Source organism: Canis lupus, chromosome 5 (genome assembly GCF_048164855.1).
Source record: "Canis lupus baileyi chromosome 5, mCanLup2.hap1, whole genome shotgun sequence".
Classification (NCBI taxonomy): Eukaryota; Metazoa; Chordata; class Mammalia; order Carnivora; family Canidae; genus Canis; species Canis lupus.
In genome coordinates this window covers 65,868,002-65,883,440 of record NC_132842.1, presented here as the reverse complement: position 1 = coordinate 65,883,440, position 15,439 = coordinate 65,868,002, and the positions used below count along the sequence as shown (strand labels likewise).

Genomic DNA, 15,439 nt, shown 5'->3' with positions numbered 1-15,439 from the left:
CTTTCCTTCTGCCTATATCTCTGACTCTCTCTGTGTCTCTCATGAGTAAATAAATACAATATTTTTTTTTAAGGGTAAGATGGCAAGTTTTACATTATGTATGTTTTACCACAACTTATTTATTTATATTTAGTCTAGCTTCTGTCCCTTTGCCCTGTTCTTTTGAGTAACTCCTTTTTGGGTTTATCATTCCATTGTTCTTATTTTGAGAACATAAGCAAATATGTAGGCATGTGTATTTCACCCTTTTTGCTTAAAGTAGTGTTTCTGCACCTTGCCCTGCTTTTCCCCCTTATTAATCATCATACTAAACCGATATCTTCCTCATTTCTTTTTTACAGCTTCATGTTCTGTTACTCCATTGTGTAGGTGTTCCTTACTCATTCAACCTGTCTGCTGTTGATGGGGTTCTCATTTCCAGTCCTTTGCTATTACAAATGGAACTGCAGTGAATAGCCTTTTTTGCAGATGTTATTTTATGTTTTTGCCATTGTGTCTTCAGGATAGATTCCCAGAAGTGGGCTTGCTGATTTGGAGAATAGATGGATTGGTGATTTTGCTAATTATTGCTGTAGTCCCCTCCTTAGAATTTGAGGCATTTTGAATTTCCTCCAGCAGTGCTTGAGAGTGCCTGTTTTGCTGTAGCCTTACCAACAGAGTTATGTTGTCAGGATGTTGGATTTATACCAGTTTGATAGGTGAGAAATTTTATCTCAATTTTAATTTGCATTTCTCTTATGACGATGAGACTGGATGTCTGTATGTGCTTTAAGAGCCTTTGCATTTTATTTCTGTAACTGTTACTGTTCCTGTCTTTTGCCAGTTTTGCTCTTGGGTTGGTGGTCTTTTTCTTCTTTGTGTATAAAGGCAAATCCTAGGGCCTTGCCCACAGTCCACTGTAGCAGAAACTTTGAGGAGGGGACCAGTGATCTATATTTTAACAAGTTCTCCTGGTGACTGGCATGCACACTACATTTGGGAACCAATGTGCTAAACCATCCTTGCTTCTTCGTTTCTAAAATCTTAATCAAAATTTTGATTAATGTGTCATTAGACCATACTACCCACTTCTCTTGGTCATTAGCCATTCACCTTGCCTTGGGCACCCTTTGTCCTTCAAGATTCTGGCTATTGGGCTTTATTACTCTTGGCTAGTCCTGTCATGATTCTGGGTGACTTCGAGTTCCACATGATGCTCCCCTTAGTCACCTGGCTTCGAAGTTCTTGGACCTTGCTTTGTCCAGAGGTCTGCTCTTCCCTCCTTCCCTTAGTCATTCCATGGCCACACCCTAGAGCAGTGCTCCTCAAACTTTATCTTGGTCCACAGTTTAATGAGTCTATCTCTCATGTTTTACTGTCAGTACAGTATGGGCTGTTGGTGTCTAGTGTTTAGTCTTTAAAGTTTTTTTTTTTTTTTTTTGCATATTTGAGAATTTTTTTCAAGAACATTTGACCCTCATTTTCTTTGAAATGGGAATTAGAAAACTCTATACTGTAGGGCCTATGGGAATATAAAGTATTTTTATTGATTTTTCATGATCTTCAGCAGTAGCTAACGGGATCAGTCTGACATTTAAAGACAATTGCTCACAGTTATTTTCTGGGCATTCATATATATTGAGACTATAAATTCTCAGGTTGGGTGTGTATTGGACATGAGCATAAAATTTGAGAACTAGAAGGATCCTGGCTCTCTAATGCTTTACAAGGAGAGGAAATCAGGGACCAGAGGTGCTGAGTGACAACACTAGGAGTGGAGTACAACTGTCCTGCTCCCTTGTCCACTTCTCTGCCGTGTAGGTTTGTGCGTATTGGGCAGCTTACATGTGTGACTCAGGCCTGTAGTAAAGTAGCGTGCCTCTAGCATCCTGGCAGCCTTGTTGTGGCTGTGAAGAATACCATGGTTGGTAGGATTGTTTTCATTAGAAGATTTCCTAAGAAATCTGGGCATATTAGCTGTTACCTTTAGATTTGGCAGAAGCACTGCAGATGATTCAGAAATGAGTTTGATTTAGAACTGTTGAGTATTTTTATATATTAATACCTAACATTTAGTGGTTCTTTATATGCATAATTTAGTCCTTATAGCAACTGCATGATGACTACTGTCCAGTGTTACACTGATGGGGAAATGGAGATGTTAGTGGAGGGAAGTATCTTACACAGGATTGCTGAGTGATAAGGAGAGGAGACAGGATGTGAACCCAGAATGTCAGATCCCAAACCCTTGGTCACCACACTGTGCTGCTCTTCACAGGTAATAATAGCCTGGCAATACAATACTCGAATTCTCTTGTGATACCTGCATCTTCGTGTGTGTTCAGATTAGCTTAGAATGAAAATTATCACTACACAGCAGAAGCACTCTATGATTTAATGGTTTTTACAATCATATTTACTGTAACATATACATCTCAGGGTAAGTTCTTAACTTGTATAGATTAGCCGAGTTTTATTAAAGCTACATGATTCTACTTATATTTTCAAAACATTTTTTATGATCATTGTTAAAAAGAAATTAGAATCTCTTTAGTGTGTGTACATCCGACTGAAAGTCTTTTTTTTTTTTTAAGATCTTATTTATTAGAGAGCAAGCACAGGGATGCCTGGGTGGCTCAGCGTTGAGCATCTGCCTTCAGCCCAGGGCCTGATCCTAGAGACCCGGGATCGAGTCCCAAGTCGGGCTCCCTGCATGGAGCCTGCTTCTCCCTCTGCCTGTGTCTCTGCCTCTCTCTCTCTCTCTGTCTCTCACGAATAAATAAATACAGTCCTTAAAAAAGGAGAGAGAGAGCACAAGCAGGATGGGGAGGAGGCAGAGGGAGAGAGAGAGGCAGACTCCCCACTGAGGAAGGAACCCACCATAGGGCTCGATCCCAGGACCCCGAGGTCATGACCTGAGTTGAAGGCAGATGCTTAACCCACCCAGGCATCCCCCAGAAAGTCTTCTTCAAATGAAATAAGAAATGAAGCCTCTCTTCTGGGCTAATAGCTGTGTTAGATTGAATAATGACAGTGACAGGAACAGGGCTCATCTTGGTTCAGGATTACCAGCTGTATTAAGGAATGATTAGGATACATAACTTTTCTGTCATCTACATTCTGTCTGTCCTGTTGTGCATGCTATTGGAACTGGTCGAGGTTAACACTATAAATACTCTCTTCTTCCTTTTCAACAGTGCATGACTCCTGATCAACTGATGACACTATGCACAGCCAGCATTCATAGTAGTAATACCGGGGTTAGAGTAAACGTTGTTAGTATTTTAGGAATCACAGGCAGCGTCCTCGCCAAAGAAGATGGAACACTGGAAACTCTTAAGGTAAAACTATATGCTTCCAACGTGAAACGTTAAATCATTAGAAACAGGAAAGGGTAACAGTTGGTATGGGATTTTTAAAAACTTCTATGTGGCAGCTCAGGTGGCTCAGCGGTTTAGCGCCGCCTTCAGCCCAGGGTGTGAACCTGGAGACCTGAGATCGAGTCCTGCATTGGGCTCCCTGCATGGAGCCTGCTTCTCCCTCTGCCTGTGTCTCTGCCTCTCTCTGTTTCTCATGAATAAATAAATAAAATCTTTATAAATAAATAAACAAAACAAACAAACAAATAAATAAATAAATAAAAACTTCTCTGAACATCATGAGAAGAAATCATGTTGAGAAGTTGCTTACTAAGGTACATTATTAAAATATGCCCTTTGGAATGATCAAACTCTATGAATTAGGTAGACACTTGAGAAATGAGTTGCATTTTCCCATATAACTTTATTCTGGAGATACTTTGTCAGAAATAAATTTGTCTTCAGTGAAGGGCCAGGTTCAGAATTGTCCCAGGTGTCTGTCTTTGCTGTTGCAGAGACTGTGTGGATATTATATTCTCCTCCTGATGAAGGAACAACTCACCAGTTGTCTTGGCACACAGGCTAAAGTATATTCTGAATAATACCACAGTCCACTCTAATATTCCATAAATTTTAAGCAGCAAGTACCCTAGGAACTCAGCATATTTGCTTCCAGCACTTTATCTCAGCACAGTTGCTCAGGAACTACACTGCTAGAGACACAGCATCACTAGTAACCAAAAGGACAGGGGTAGTAAAATTACCCTTCATTGTGCTAATAATAATTGCTGTAGTGTTGATTACTAATTAATGGGTAATAAACTGAATATTAGGACTTGCTCAAAACTTTACAACATTGACTGTTTTCTTTTTGTTTTTTAAGGAGGTTCCATGCCCAACATGGAGCCCGACACAGGGCTTGAACTCATAGCGCTGAGATCAAGACCTGAGCCAAAATAAAAGAGTTGGACGCTTGGGGTGCCTGGGTGGCTCAGTCGGTTGAGCATCTAACTCTTGATTACAACTCAAATTGTGACTTCCCTGTGTTGGGCTCAGTGCAGTGTCTGCTTTTCTCTCCCTCCCTTCCTCTCCCTCTATGCCTCCCCCTGTGTGCTCTGTCTCTCTCTCTCTCTCTTTAAAGTAAATAAATCTTTAAAAAAGAGAATTGGACACTAAACTAGACGGGCCACCCAGAGGCCCCAAGGACTGATAATTTAAAGAACCTTATTTTGAAAAGATATATACATATAATAAAAGATTCAGAAAAAACTAGGAAAGAGTATATAATAAAAGACCATTTCTAAATTTCTAGCCCCCCCTAGTTTGACTCTAAAGACACAGCTACTGTTACCCATTTCTTCTGTATGACTCTTAAGGATTTTTGATACATAGACCCATAAGTGAGAGGGAATATAGCTGTGTGGCTATGTATATGTATACATATACAGATGAGCATGTGCATGTTCAGTCACTTCCTGCCCCCCCCAAGACTATAATTTCCAAAATTCACTTAGGAGGAGCAGCAAGTTTTTCTCAGGCATAATATGAGATTTTTGAAATATTTTTATTTGGTCACATTTCTGAGCATGAAGAAAAGTAGAAAGTACAATGAATTTTGTGTACTAGTCAAGCATATTTAACGATCACTAATAATCTATCATTTGCACTATATAGTTTCTTTGCTGGGTATGTTGAAGTATGTTAAAGTTAAAGCTAACATATTAAAGCCATTGTGTTCTTTTGCCCCTTTGGTTCACTATACATGTCTTAAAAATAGGGACAATTTTGGGGTACCCAGGTGACTCAGTTAAGTGTTGGACTCTTGATTTCAACTCAGGTCATCATCTCAGGGTCCTGGGATTGAGCCCTGCTTTGGGCGCCACACTCAACAGGGAGTCTGCTTGAAGATTCTCTCTCTCTCTCCTCCACACACACACACACCTCTCTCTCTCTCTCTTTCAAATAAAGAAATCTCTTTTTAAAAATAGGGACCAGGGATCCCTGGGTGGCGCAGGGGTTTGGCGCCTGCCTTTGGCCCAGGGCGCGATCCTGGAGACCCGGGATCGAATCCCACATCGGGCTCCCGGTGCATGGAGCCTGCTTCTCCCTCTGCCTGTGTCTCTGCCTCTCTCTCTCTCTCTGTGTGACTATCATAAATAAATAAAATTAAAAAAAAAATAAAATAAAAATAGGGACCGTTTCTTACATAATCACCATTATCCTTAGATAATGAACTGACATTGTTTAACATGTTGTGGGTTTTTTTTTTTTTAAGAATTTATTTACTTATTTGAGAGAGAGTGAGCATGAGTGGGGGGGTGGGAGTGGGGAGCAGAGAGCAAAAGAGAGAGAGAAGCAGACTCCCCCCTGAGCAGGGAGCCCAAAGGGTCTCAGTCCCAGGACCCTGAGATCAAGACCCAAGCTGAAGGCAGACACTTAACTGACTGAAGCCCCCAGGTGTCCCCTATTGTTTGTTTTTTTTTTTTTAAAGATGCTCATTTATCCATGAGAGACACAGAGAGAGGCATAGACACAGGCAGAGGGAGAAGCAGGCTAGGCTCCCTGCAGGGAGCCTGATGTGGGACTCCAGGATCATACCCTGGTCTGAAGGTGGCGCTAAACCGCTGAGCCACCCGGGCTGCCCCTCCCCTATTGTTTTTTTTTTTTTTTTTTTTCCCCTATTGTTTAATATGTCTTATGAATGGTCTATCCTTAAGTGTTGCCAGCTGTTTCAGAAACATCTATTTATAGATAGTCTGTTTAAATCAGGGTCTAAATCAAGTCTGCATGTTATGTTTGGTTTGGGATCTTCTAAGCTTCCCTCAATCTGGAAACTTCTCCTACCACTACCCTAGCACTGCCTCCCACCACTTGTTCTTTTTTTCTTTCTTTTTTTTTTTTTTAAGTAAGCTCTAGACCCAACATGGGGTTTGATCTCATGATCTTGAGATGAAGAGTCACATGCTGTACTGACTGGCCCAGCCCTACTACCACCTGTTTTTACCTCAGCTCCTGGGGTCGGCTGTCTCACAGTATCCAACCTTCTGGATTTGTCTGATTGCTTCCTTGTGGTGTGAAGCTTTGTTCCTTTATTCTCTGTGTTTTCTACAAACTGAAAGTTAGATCTAAAGGCTAGATTAGATTCAGAAATAGGTTAATCTTTTTAATAAAACTACTTCATAGGTGATACTGTGTGCCTCATAATTTATTACATCTTATTAACTCTAAATACTATTCTAGAGGTTATCTAGATTACTTAAATTTAGATAAGAAAATTAAGTAGGTAATGGACTTTCTAAGAGCCAGCTTGTTATTTACATCACAGCTGGAGTTTGAACTTGCTGTTCTTAACATTTCCACTCTCCCACCAATAATACCAGATGTGCCCATCACCCTTAAGACATAAAGGGTGAAGCAGAACAGCCAAAACAAAATAAGTTTACCCTTGAAAAGTTCCTTGCAGATTGGGAATGACCTGTTCATTAGCTAGCTAATCATAAAAGGATAGATGGGTGCTAAACATCATCACTGGGAAGCAGAATGAGATTTAATGTTTTTATTTTTAATTGTCCTAGCGTGTTTTTCATACAATTTTATTTTTTTATCTAATTTTAAAAGCATATTTTTTTTTTGGTTACAGCTATATATCTGCATTTTAACACCATGGAGAAAGCCTTTTTGAGGGAGATAGAGGGGAAATTTTAATTTCTAAAACCAACCTTTCATAAAACCAATCATCATTTATGTATTTTAATTTATATTATTTAGGAATGTAAACTCTAATATACTTAATTTATCTTGTTGATATTATACTTGGTGTATTTATAAATATATGTGAAGTCTTTAATTCTTTCAAAGTTTTAATTTGTCTCTGGCATTTCTAAATTTTAAGATACCATGCGTGAACGGTTGCCACATTTAAAGTTAGTATTTATTTTGGAAACTGATGTTAGAATACTGGACAATAACAGCATGTATTATTGACTCCAGACCATTGGATGCTTTCTGCTTGAGGTTGCCACCAAAGATCCCTCCCTTGTGGTGGCAGGAGAAGCCTTGGATGCCCTCTTCGATGTTTTTGCAGATGGTAAAGAAGCTGAAAGGGCCTCAGTTCAAATTAAATTGTTATCTGCTCTGAAAGAATTCCAGCCAGTCTTCAAAATGAAGGTATGTAGCTCTTTTGTGTAGAAATGCTTTGGTCTCACCATCCTCCAAGAAGGGAGTATATGCAGTTCCCTCCATACACTCCCAGTGATTCATAGAGTGCTTCATCCATGGAACTGAAGAATGCTTGTTGGCTGAGTCAGAGCTCAGGCCTTTGTGTTGAATCACTGTGACTTGGGCCAAAATGGTGTGGGCAGGGTTCCTTTTCTATAAGAGTTCAGTAATACTAACAGTGCTTATGGAGAAGCAGTCTAGTCTGTGACCTGCAAAGCACTTTCATGTACATACAAATTTTTTTTATATCATTATAGGTGATAAATTAGAACTTGATTTTAATGTTAGGAATAGTTCCCTTTGGTGCTCCATGCTGGTCTTTTTTTTTTTTTTTTTTCTTCCATGCTGGTCTTTATCAAAGAATGTAGCTACCTTCATTTGCCCTTTTATTTATTTTTTGTTTCACTAGAAACATCAAAGCTAACTTTGAATCAAAAAGTAATTTTCAAGGGCACCTGGGTGGCTCAGTCAGTTAAGCATCTGCCTTTGGCTCAGTTCATGATCCCGGGATCCTGGGATCAAGCCCTGTGTGAGGCTCCCTGCTCAGTAGTGAGCCTGCTTCTTCCTCTCCCTCTGCCTTTTTCCCCTGCTTGTGCTCTCTTACTCTCTGTCAAATAAATACATTTATTTATTATTATTTTTTAAAGATTTATTTATTCATGATAGAGTGAGAGAGGCAAAGACACAGGCAGAGGGAGAAGCAGGCTCCCTGCAGGGAACTCAATGCAGTACTCGATCCGGGGACTCCGGGATCACGCTCTGGAGTGAAGGCAGGCGCCAAGCCGTTGAGCCACCCAGGCATCATTTACTTTTAAATCTTTGTCAAGAGGGATCTCGGGCAGCCCGGGTGGCTCAGTGGTTTAGTGCCACATTCAGCCCAGGGCCTGATCCTAGAGACCCAGGATCGAGTCCCATGTCGGGCTCCCTGCATGGAGCCTGCTTCTCCCTCTGCCTGTGTCTCTGCTTCTCTCTCTCTCTTTCTTTCTCTCTCTCATGAATAAATAAAATCTTTAAAAAAAAATAAATCTTTGTCAAGAAAATAGAAGTTTGGATGAGAAATTAGCTTACTTCTGTTGTTTTCCAGTATGTATTTGTTTTGTTAAATTTTTTTTGAGAATGAGAGTAGGAGAAGCAGAGGGAGAGGGACAAGCAGACTCTATGCTGAGTTTGGAGCCAGATGCGGGGTGATCTCATGACCCTGAGATTATGACCTGAGCTGAAACCAGCAGTCAGAAGCTTAACTGACTGAGCTACCCAGGTGCCCCCAATGTGTATTGCTTTCTTCTAACAAGCTTCTAATACAGAATTGATTGCTCAAGGAGAGAACTCTGTGATGACTTTTTAGGAGACTATGATTGTATGTCTAGTAATTTCAATTTTCTGAAGTTTTTTAAGGCATAAGAACTAGTTTTCTTTAGAAAACTAGCAACACACACCATGTACATTCTAAATTGTAGGCCCGTCTAAAGTCAGTGTTGATTTAAGGACAGCAGTGTTGGTTTGTTTTTAACATTTTCATATTTTGCTATCTTATATTTAAAAATGTCATCTTAGTGGCTGACATTTATTGAGTTAAGTTTCACCAATAGGTAACTTAAGTCTGGGGAAAAAACTTCAACAGTTTACCTTAATTACAGTTTGTTCAAACCTATAGGTTTTTTTTGTTTTTTGTTTAATTGAAATACAATTGATGTATAACATTGTATTAGTTTTAGGTGTATAGCTTAATGGTTTGATACATGTACATGTTGGGAAATAATTCCCAGAAAAAGTTTAGTTAAATCCATCACCACACATAGGAGGACATTTTTTTTCTTGCGATGAGAACTTTTCAGGTCTACTCCTAGTAACTTCCAAATTTACAATCAGTCGCCATGCTGAACGTTACATCCCTGTGACTTACTTAGCTTATAATTGGAAGTTTGTGCCTTTTTTTTTTTTTTTTGGAAGTTTTGGAAGTTTGTGCCTTTTGACCCTCTTCACCCATGTTTGTCTATTTTTTAAGCAGTGAGAGGTTTTACTGTTTATCATCAGTAAACAAATTGAGTGATATCTCTCCATGTAAAGGCAGATGTGCATTAGTATTTTACCCCCTTTCTTTTCCAAAAGGTAGCCTAATATATTCACAACCCTGCACTTTGTGTTTTCTCTTAACACGATCTCCTAGATGTATTTCCATACCAGTACATGGTGGGCATCCACAGGGTTCTTAAAGGGTGCAGGCAGGCCCTTGAAACATCTGAAAAAGGAGTCCACGTGGTAAGAAGAAAATATCCCCTATTTCCCTGCAGCTGCAGGAAAGCAGATGTAGTTAAGTCTTCAGACTGCAGAAGCAAATGCACGGAGAGGAGTTATGTAAACTATGAACTAGCAAAACAACCCCTAACCACTGGGAGGGCTGTTCTGATTGATTTTCCTACTTAATATGCATTGCTTTGGTAATGATGTTTAATTAAGTGTTTTTCTTTTCTCAAAGGTATAAAGCCCTAATGAAATTTCTTTGCTAGCCAGAAGGGCAGCCTGTAGTTTTTCATATGAAGCTCCTCTGTGAATGAAGCCACAATTGCATTAAAGACTGCCTGGTATATATTTAGCCCCAGGTTGCATTTCAACATGATACACAATGTATTTTACTAAAGAACTTCTCAAGAGCCCTGGCTCTCCAGAATTGCCCTGTGATTAGCAGCATCAGAATCACCTGGTAACTTGTTACAAATTCCTAGGCCCAACTCCAGACCTACTGAAAATCGGAAACAGTGGGTGGGCCCACCAATCTGTTTTTTAACAAGCCTTCCGGATGATACTGTTGCACACCGAAATTTGAGAATTGCTGCTCTAGACTAGAGGTGAAGTCTAGGTCACATACCATAAAAGTTACTCTTTTTTTTTTTTTTTTTTTAAGATTTTATTTATTTATTCATAAAAGACCTAGAGAGGCAGGGACACAGGCAGAGGGAGAAGCAGACTCCCTGTGGGGAGCCTCATGTGGGACTCGATCCAAGGACCCCGGGCCAAAGCCAAAGGCAGACGCTCAACCACTGAGCCACCAGGTGCCCCAAAAACTTATTCTTTTAAAGTCTACAATTCATCCATTCTTGTAACTATCATTTTTAAAAGTTGTATAATCTTAATTTATCTTTATGGCTCACACACTGTATTCTTTTACCTTGGAAATTGAAGATCTTTCACCAAATTCTGGCAGCTTTGTTCTGAAAAGAAACACACCCCAAATCAAAGGCTTTCTTATCTAAAGAAATTAGTAATATATACCAATTCACATATGATTTTTTGGCAGATACGAAAAGAAGGGAGAGGTAAATACAGTCCAGATCAGCTGTGTGTTCTCGACAATGTGAAGATGAATTTGAGAAGGTTTGTCGCTTATCAAGAAACTGTTGAGAAAAGACTGACTGCTTGAACCATTGAAAGAGAGACCAGTTCAATGTTAAAGAGTACTAAAGTGTTTCCTTTGAGTGTGTGTTTCTAAAAGTCATTTTTAAATCTCTTTATCCTGTACATTAATTTGAAGTTTATAAAAACTTCAAAACTTGTCAGAAACTCCTAAGCTCTGGGATCTCTGTGGCATTTCTAGTGTTCTCTTAATTATGTATCCAGCATGTTTTAATCACTGGAAACAATGAGTGGAAGAGTAGAAACAGAAAGTAATCTCAGGTGGTTCTTCGTGAGCAACAAAGAATCTGCCAAACAATCATGTTTTCCTTGAATTTTGCAGGAAAAGAAAATGCAAAGCATTGCTTGGATATTCTTTTAAGCAAGTATCATTTTATATTAGCTAAATCTCTAACTGAAATTATGAAGACAAGCTTTATAAAAGCTTTAGTATGGAGTATAACAATTATATTTTCCTTTTGTGCAGAAGTGAATGAGTTGCATTTGTATTCCACTATTCAATAGAATATGCTTAGGAATTAATGAGGTCATTGTCAGCCTCTATACAAACGGAGCTGATGAGTTACTGCTTCGTAACATCACTCCATGTCTAATTTGATATGGAATCAGAATTAGGAAATATTTTTTAATAAATAATTTTTTAATTGAAAGCTTTGTGTCTTACAAAGTCTTTATGAAAATACCAGATACCTGAGTTATTTGCTTGGTAATAGATATTGCTTCGACTACATGTGAGATACTAAAAACGGGACTTACAGCAGGAATCTCTAGCATTATTCTCAATGTCCTTGCATTAATGGGGTGACAGCTGGAGTAAGGGGGGGAATTTCAGTGGACTTCATTGTCTGAGAGGGGAGGCCCCTGGACCATGCATTTGCCTGATCAGAAGAGTTGTGGTTGAAGATCTAAAAATTTTCCACACTTGATCTCAGTTGTCCTGTTAAAAGGCCCAGTACCCAGGGTAGAGCTTACCTTTCTCATCTAGTTAACATCCATCACCTCACACAGTTAAATGTTTTTCTCTTGTGATGAAAACCTTCAAGATTTACTCTCTTAGTAACTTTCAAAGATTGTTTTTTTAATTTATTTATTCATGAGAGACACACACACAGAGGCAGAGACACAGGCCGAGGAGAAGCAGGAAACCCTTCCATGCAGGAAGCCCGACGTGGGACTCAATTCTGGGTCTCCAGGATCATGCCCTGGGCTGAAGGCGGTGCTAAATTGCTGAACCACCCGGGCTGCCCTCTTAGTAACTTTCTTTTTTTTTTTTTTTTTTTAATTTTTATTTATTCATGATAGGCACACAGTGAGAGAGAGAGGCAGAGACACAGGCAGAGGGAGAAGCAGGCTCCATGCACCTGGAGCCCGACGTGGGATTTGATCCTGGATCTCCAGGATCGCGCCCTGGGCCAAAGGGAGGCGCCAAACCGCTGCGCCACCCAGGGATCCCTTCTTAGTAACTTTCAAACATACAGTACAATATTACTGTCATTACCATGCTGTGTATTACATCCCTTAGTTATTTGTCTCATAACTGAAAGTTTGTGCCTTTTGTCTCTCTTCACCCATATTGCCATCCCCCGCCCCCCTTGGGTAACCACCGATATGTTCTTTGTATATGTGAGCTTATTTTGTTGTTGTTGATTCCCCATACATGTGAGATCATACACAATTTGACTTTCTCTAACTTATTTCAGTTAGCATAACATATCAAGGTTCATACATATTGTCAAAAATAGCAGAATTTGGGCAGCCCCAGTGGCGCAGCAGTTTAGCGCCGCCTGCAGCCCAGGGCGTGATCCTGGAGACCCGGGATCGAGTCCCACGTCGGGCTCCCTGCATGGAGCCTGCTTCTCCCTCTGCCTGTGTCTCTGCCTCTCTCTCTCTCTCTGTCTCTCTGAATAAATAAATAAAATCTTAACAAAAATAAAAAAAAATAGCAGAATTTCCTTCTGTCTTCTTTGTGGCTGAATAATATTCCTATGCGCACACACTACTTACTCTTGCACTTAGGTTGTTTCTGTATGTTGGCTATCATAAATGCTGCAATGAACATGAGGGATGCAGATATATTTTTGAGATAGTGTTTTAGTTTCCTTGGGATATATACACAGAAGCAGAATTGCTGGGTCATATGGTAGTACTATTTTTAATTTTTGAGGAATGTCCGTACTGTTTTCATGAGTAGCTGTACCAACTTACATTCTCACCAACAGTGCTGAAGGGTATTCTTTTCTCTACATCTTCACCAAATTTGTTATCTCTTGTCTTTTTGATAGTGGTGATTCTCAGTAGGTGTGAAGTGGTATCTTATGGTTTTGAAAGAAAGAGTCTTCCAATGAAGAAAAGTTTCAGAGTTCTGCCTGCTTGAGATTTTTAGAAAATATAATTGTTTTCAAGGAGAATAAAATTTCCAGTTCTAGCACAGAGACTAATACCTAGTTGGTTTTTGATAAATATTTGTTGAATTAATAGATACTAGTGTGTTTCTGTTTTATTAAGCAGCCTCTAAAGCAGTTGTTGAATTCAGAATTGTCCTATAGAATAGTAGAAGGTGAGTTCTTACATTGAAAATGTGCCCTCCAGGGGCACCGGGGTGGCTCAGTGGCTTAAGTGTCTGACTCTTGATTTCAACTCAGATCATGATCTCAGGGCTGTGGGATCAGGCCCTGCATTGGGCTCTGGGATGGGCAGGAAGCCTGCTTGAGTCTCACTCTTCCTCTCTCTCCGCCCCTCCCCCTGCCTACCTCCCTAAAAATAAAAGAAGAAAATGAACCATCCAGAAATTTTAGATTCTGAGGCATTGATAGTTTGGCTTGTATTGCTACATTTAATTTTGCTCTTCAAACAACAAAGATAGGAAAAGATTAAATATACTTTATGGCTCTGTTTACATAATAGCTCAGTAGATCATACGAATATTATTCATAGCACAGTATAATAGAAACTTTTTTTTGTGTATGACTGTAGGAGAAAATCTATTTTAAAAGTGTATTTTTTTGTAAATCATCCAGAATAATCCATTAGGAATATGTACTATTTTAAGTGTTGAAGTATGAACGCATGTGAGATCCTTTGTTTTAGGAGATCTTTCTTAAGTATTCAACTACCATGGCATATTTGCCCAAGGAAATGAAAATCACTGCTTCACTTTTCATTTTCTTAACGTTGGGGGGGATGCTTTAAGATGGAAGCTCATTTCATTTTAAAATAGAATTTAATAAATAAATAAATAAATAAAATAGAATTTATTTTGAAATAGTCATTTAATTACATTTATTTGCAATTTTATCTTTTGCTTTTTTTTTTTTTTTTTTTTTTTTTTTTTAAATTTTTAAAATTTATTTACGATAGTCACAGAGAGGCAGAGACACAGGCAGGGGGAGAATCAGGCTCCATGCACCAGGAGCCTGATGTGGGATTCGATCCCGAGTCTCCAGGATCGCGCCCTGAGCCAAAGGCAGGTGCCAAACCGCTGCGCCACCCAGGGATCCCTTATCTTTTGCTTTTATTTAGCCTTTCAAAGAAATACCTTTTGAGTTGTCAAGATAGGGAAGGATTCTTATCTCTTCAGTGGTCCTGTTTATCCAGTTCTTTTTTTTCTTTAATACTCTCTTTTTTTTTTCAATAGATTTTGTTTATTTATTCAGAGAGATAGAGAGGCAGAGACACACAGGTTCCATGCAGGGGACCCTATGTGGGACTCGATCCAGGACCCCAGGATCATGCCCTGAGCCAAAGGCAGACGCTCAGCCACTGAGCTACCCAGGCGTCCCCTGTTTACTCAGTTCTGTTGTAGGCTTGTTTCCTGCCTTTTTGAAGTTGCATGAATCAGTATCTGATTGAATTTAACCAATATTGTAGGACATGAACAGTTTTGGGACTCACTTTGCAACATCCAAAAATTCTTTATTTTCAGCAACAATAGTAAAATTGCTCTGTAGTATTTTAAACATCCACTTTTAGCAGAAGGCTCCCTTTCTCTTCCATTTTATTTTTATAAAATATGGATTTCTAGTATCTACCTACTGCATGCATTCTGTCCCCTTCAAAAGAATGTCTGTCACTGTCTCTGTCTTAATATTGCTCAGATTTAAGTCTTCTTCTAAATAGACCATGATACCAATAGATTATCTGTTACAAAGAAATTCTTGGTCTTTTGGATGATTCTGCCATAGGACTTAGAGTGTTGTGGCACCAACACATCTCAAGGGTTAGTTGACATATTCATGGTGGCAACAAGAGGCCTGTGGCCAAATGGTGACTTCTTTTCTGGGACAGCTTCTTTTTTTTAATCTAGTTTTTTTTTTTTTTTTTTAAGATTTACTTATTTATTCATTCATGATAGACATAAAGAGAGAGAGAGAGAGAGAAAGGCAGAGACAGAGGCAGAAGGAGAAGCGGGCTCCACACTGGGAGCCCGACACAGGACTCGATCCCGGGACTCCAAGATCGCGCCCTGGGCCAAA

The 15,439-nt window shown here is 39.4% G+C and overlaps 1 protein-coding gene across 2 annotated transcripts in view; it reads left to right on the top strand.

The window, feature by feature from the left end:
- Nucleotides 1–15,439, top strand: part of HEATR3 (HEAT repeat containing 3) — a 55,161-nt gene that overhangs the window by 28,223 nt on the left and 11,499 nt on the right. Inside the window, exons 13-15 of one of the 2 annotated variants that reach the window (XM_072827120.1) lie at nucleotides 3,177–3,320; nucleotides 7,329–7,505; nucleotides 10,852–11,617. In XM_072827120.1, coding sequence (XP_072683221.1) covers nucleotides 3,177–3,320; nucleotides 7,329–7,505; nucleotides 10,852–10,974 — 444 coding nt within the window. In that variant the 3' untranslated portion in view covers nucleotides 10,975–11,617. Of the gene's footprint in view, nucleotides 1–3,176; nucleotides 3,321–7,328; nucleotides 7,506–10,851; nucleotides 11,618–15,439 lie in introns of those variants that run through there. The other variant, XM_072827119.1, reaches the window with a different exon arrangement.